The sequence below is a fragment of the Gavialis gangeticus genome, unplaced genomic scaffold, assembly GCF_001723915.1.
Source record: "Gavialis gangeticus isolate Ggan-Ray unplaced genomic scaffold, GavGan_comp1, whole genome shotgun sequence".
NCBI classification, from domain to species: Eukaryota; Metazoa; Chordata; order Crocodylia; family Gavialidae; genus Gavialis; species Gavialis gangeticus.
In genome coordinates this window covers 154,117,728-154,122,099 of record NW_017729025.1, presented here as the reverse complement: position 1 = coordinate 154,122,099, position 4,372 = coordinate 154,117,728, and the positions used below count along the sequence as shown (strand labels likewise).

General features: G+C 48.4%; 1 protein-coding gene across 1 annotated transcript in view; it reads right to left on the bottom strand.

Annotated features, from left to right (window-relative positions):
* IRF7 (interferon regulatory factor 7) overlaps positions 1–3,253 on the bottom strand; it is a 40,528-nt gene extending 37,275 nt beyond the window's left edge. The window contains exons 1-2 of the mRNA XM_019519804.1: positions 3,174–3,253; positions 646–759 (exon numbers count right to left, since the gene is read on the bottom strand). Of these exons, the coding sequence (XP_019375349.1) occupies positions 646–668 (23 nt within the window). The 5' untranslated portion in view covers positions 669–759; positions 3,174–3,253. The remainder of the gene's footprint in view (positions 1–645; positions 760–3,173) is intronic.
* Positions 3,254–4,372: the final 1,119 nt, after the last annotated feature.

Here is a 4,372-nt window from a genome sequence, read left to right as displayed (position 1 = left end):
GATGCCTACCTAGCTGGGATCATTTGAGCCCAGTTTTTTCTCCTGTCCAGGCAGGGGAGTCGGACTTGAAGATCTACAAGGTCCCTTCTGACCCGACTTCTATGATTCTATGAACATGTCGGAGCAGCTTCTGAACTTGTTTACAGGCACCCAGAGGTACTAGGGAAACTCCCTAGCAGATATTTACCCAGGTCTGCCACCCGTGATAAGGACTGGATGGTGCAACAGAGACTATGTTTAGAGAGCAAATTTACTGTGTCCAGTCATGGTGCCTTCAAACACATTGCAGAGTTCAGCATTACATCACCGCCTCCCCCCAACTCCTAACTAGAAGCAGTGTACCCATGTCTGCTTCTGGTCAGGGAGGCAGGCTAATCAACACCATCACTTAGCAGTGCTAATTAACTCAAGGTTTCCACCATGCCAACTCTGCTACATGGCTGCTCATTTAGAGGCAAGGAGATTGTGAGCTAAGGCATGGAGCTGCATGGTCTATGTTGAGACACTGCCATCAAGTGCAGTAAATTTAGTCTCCACTGGGCCAGGAAGGGTTGATCAGCTTTTCTTATTGCTGTCACCTTTGGATTGCTACATCACTCCTGTTGCAGAGCACAATGCATCTTCCCTCCTAACCCGGCCACTCACCCTTCATTCTCTGAAGCAGCCATGGTACACCCAGGCTCAGATGAGTTGGAGACTCAAGGGCTAGGCAGTTCGCTCCCTGCCTACCGAATGGAGTTTGTGCCGATTCAGTGGAACCTGCAGACACAGAGAGAGCAATACACAGTCACTGGCATGTTGCAACACCCTCTGGGTGGCACAGAAAAAAAAAAATGTGAGCAGCCCACCCTGCGCACCTGGGTTCCCTTGCAGCTTTTAGCCTGCACACATTCTTTGAGGCCAGTGTGAGGCATCATCCTGCGGGGAAGGGAGTGTTTGCTCTGTTTTCTTGCACAGACTTTGCTGGTGTCTGTGGACAGAGGGTGGGCAGAACAAGGGACACTTACAGTTTGCACGGTAGTTGCAAACAACGTGGCAGATGCTTTATGCCACAAACAAGGTGGTTTCTGTTCCCAAGAGCTTCAGTCTAATGAGGAAACAAAACCTATAGGCCTTGCTGCTCAGGTGTCCTTCAGAATGGTCCTCCTGGGCTTTAAGAAAGAAGAAAAATGATCAACTAATCTACAGTAAAAGCTCTGTTATCTGGCATCCCCTGGGAATGGGGGATGCCATTTAATCAAATGTGCACCGTCTGGCACACTCCCCCGCGTCAATGTGCCGGGGGACAGGGAGGAGGGACCCATGCAGGCTGCTTTGCCGTGGGCCAAAGAAGTGGCAAAGGAAAACTCAGCTCGCGGCAGCGAAACGGGAAGTCCCCCGGAAGTGGTATTTCCAGTTTCGCTTTTGCCACGTCCCTCGGATGCTGGTTAATGGACTTTTCAGGCTAATAAAGTGGCGATTAACACAGCTTTTGCTGTACTTCAAACACACAGAGGAGGAGATGCATTTACTAATCCCTGGACTGCCTTGAGTCTAAGAAAAAAAATCTGCCACTTGTGTAACCCTGTCTTCTCTGATTTATTTCATAGTTTCATAGTTTCTAGGGTCGGAAGGGACCTGAGCAGATCATCTAGTCTGCCCCCCTGCCATGGCAGGAAGAGGACTGGGGTCAAATGACCCCAGTAAGGTGGTCATCCAACCTCCTCTTAAAAACCCCCAGGGTGGGAGCCTGCACCACCTCACTTGGAAGCTGGTTCCAGACCCTAGCCGCCCTGACCGTGAAGTAGCGCCTCCTGATGTCCAACTTAAACCTTCCCTCCGCCAGCTTGTGACCATTGTTCCTGGTCACTCCTTGCGGCGCTCGGGGGAACAGGGACTCCCCCAGCACCTGCTGATCCCCCCTAACCAGTTTATAACAGGCCACAAGATCCCCCCTCAGCCTTCTCTTTTGAAGGCTGAACAGGTTCAGGTCCCGCAACCTTTCCTCATAGGACCTACCCTGCTGTCCCTTGATCATACCAGTGGCCCTATTTGACTATTATCCTAAAACCAATCCTGCCTGGTCCCATTTCCTCCTCTAGTTGAGTTGAGCTAGCACCAGTTTTCAGTAGAAGTATGCTGTGGGATAGTCCCAAGAGGGGCTAATTTGTTGCTAAATCCACCAGGTGGCAGCCTGCTGCATCTTGGTGACATGCAGGCCTGGCACTGCATACAGATACCATGAAGGCGTTAAAACCTGAGGTTAGGAGATCCCAAGTTCTAGCAATGATTCTACCACTATCTTCCACCAGGATCATAATCAAGCCACAGAGACACGCACCCATGTCCTCTACCCCCTTTCCCCATCTAGTTACTGGGGATACAGTTTGTAACCCATGTCAGCAAGGCTTCAATTAAGGCCTCTTTGAAAGTGCTCCCACAACAGAAGCACATAAACACACACACTGAGTAACCAATGTAACCGGGATGTAACAGTAGCCACCCAGACTGCATATGAGGTATCCTGAAACATCTGTATGGTGACTTCCTCCACGCTTCCCTTCACTGCATTGCAAAACCCCTGCAAGTTAGCAGAGTCTGACAAAATCCATAGAGAGAAAGCCACTGCAGGCTGACCTGTCACTGTATATTTAGCACATCTGTGCATGCAACTTATGTGTTCCCCCATGGAGCTCAAAGCCCTTTACTGAACCAGGTGAACTATCTGTGGCAGCTACCCCTGCCAGCCACAGAAACCAGGCAGGGGGAGCAGGTGCCTGTTAAACTTTTGTAAACTAAACCAGGAATTATGAAGGTTAGGAGGGAAATCTTCCCAAGCAAGTCATCATCTGCCTACAAAAGAATGGCTTTAAGCAGTGTGCTGCTGAAATCAATGGCAAAACATCTGAATTTCAGCATCCACACACACACACACACACACACACACACACACAGAGCCAACATGCCACTCTGGGACATCCAGCCAACCTTTGCTCTTTTGGCATCCACTCAAATCCCTTGCTGCAAGATGACAAGAACAAGGTAAACAAAAAGCATTTAGTTATTTGCAAAGAATGGAGAAAAAGACAACCCCATGTAGCTGTGATTAATTTTTTCCTCTTCTCCTCCCCAGCTCTGATCAGTGATCAGCACCAGCAGGAAACAACAAAACAGCACCCAGCCAGATTGGTTACCTTTGCTGTTCCCAAAGGATGTTACCAGGGGTGTCTGTGAGTTGTTGCAATAGTATCAAAGAGTGCACGGTGCAGATGCTTCCTTTTATAGTTGGCTGGCACGCTCCAGCTCAGGGCACAGCCAATCAGCGGGTGCAACGTTTCCAGAATGGGAGGGTTTAATAAAACAAAAACATGAAACCTTATCAGAACCTATTTCCAGTCCGGCCCGTGGTGATGCAAGTGGTTTCTACTGCACCTACCCATACATAGGACTTCCTTTCCTGGAAATCACATGATCTTCTCAAAAGTAAAAGTTTCATTTTTCTCTGGGTCTTTAAGAAAGCTGCTTAGAGGAGTAGCTTCCCTACAAACCACTACCATAATGAACGTCCTTCTGCTGTCCATCCTGGAGCCCAGCCAGACACTTTTCTAAAGCTGCTTTTGATATGCCAGCAGCTGCCCTGGGGCTTATTATCGCCCACTAAATTTGTTCTTCTCTGTTTTCATCGTAATAAATGTTTAAATGAAACTGAAAACAGACAGTTGTGTTTACAGAATGTATTGTATGTACAGTGTGAATATTTAAGTTTTATACACTGTTATCATTCCTGCCGGCAGCAGTCAAATAGCAGCTTTAATCAGAAATCCTTGGCTGGTGGGGCTAGACATGCCACAGATTAAACCCAGTACCCTCCTTGACTGTACCTCCAGTCCCCTTCCCTTGCCCAATCCACTGCTCTGCTTTCTGCTCCCTGCCCTATCTGATGCCATGCTGTCTTGCCCCTTGCCAGTCTGCCAGTCTGCCGCATGTCACTCACAGAGGCTGCCTGTGTCACTTGGGGCATGCATGACAGAGGTTGCCCATGGACATGGCAAAATGCATTAGATTAAGGGTATCAAACTTACCTGCATCTTCAGGTTGGATCCAGCTTGTGGGCTGTATGTTTGACACCCCTATATCAGATCACCTAGTTTTCTTCATTGAAGGATCATTTCTTATAATTGCTGCTGGGCTGCCTGGTGTATGACATTTCCTGTGTCCATGGAAGGACAAGCCAGTAGTGTTCAGAAATCTCCAAAATCTCAGAAATTAATTTCTCCTACATTAACTGCCCACAAATGTTGCTACCACAGAGTTAAGGTGGCCCCAGGCTGCCCTGTGCCCTTCTAGGAGGATGAGAGCAGTTAATTTCAACTTAACCTGGCAAGGCATAGCT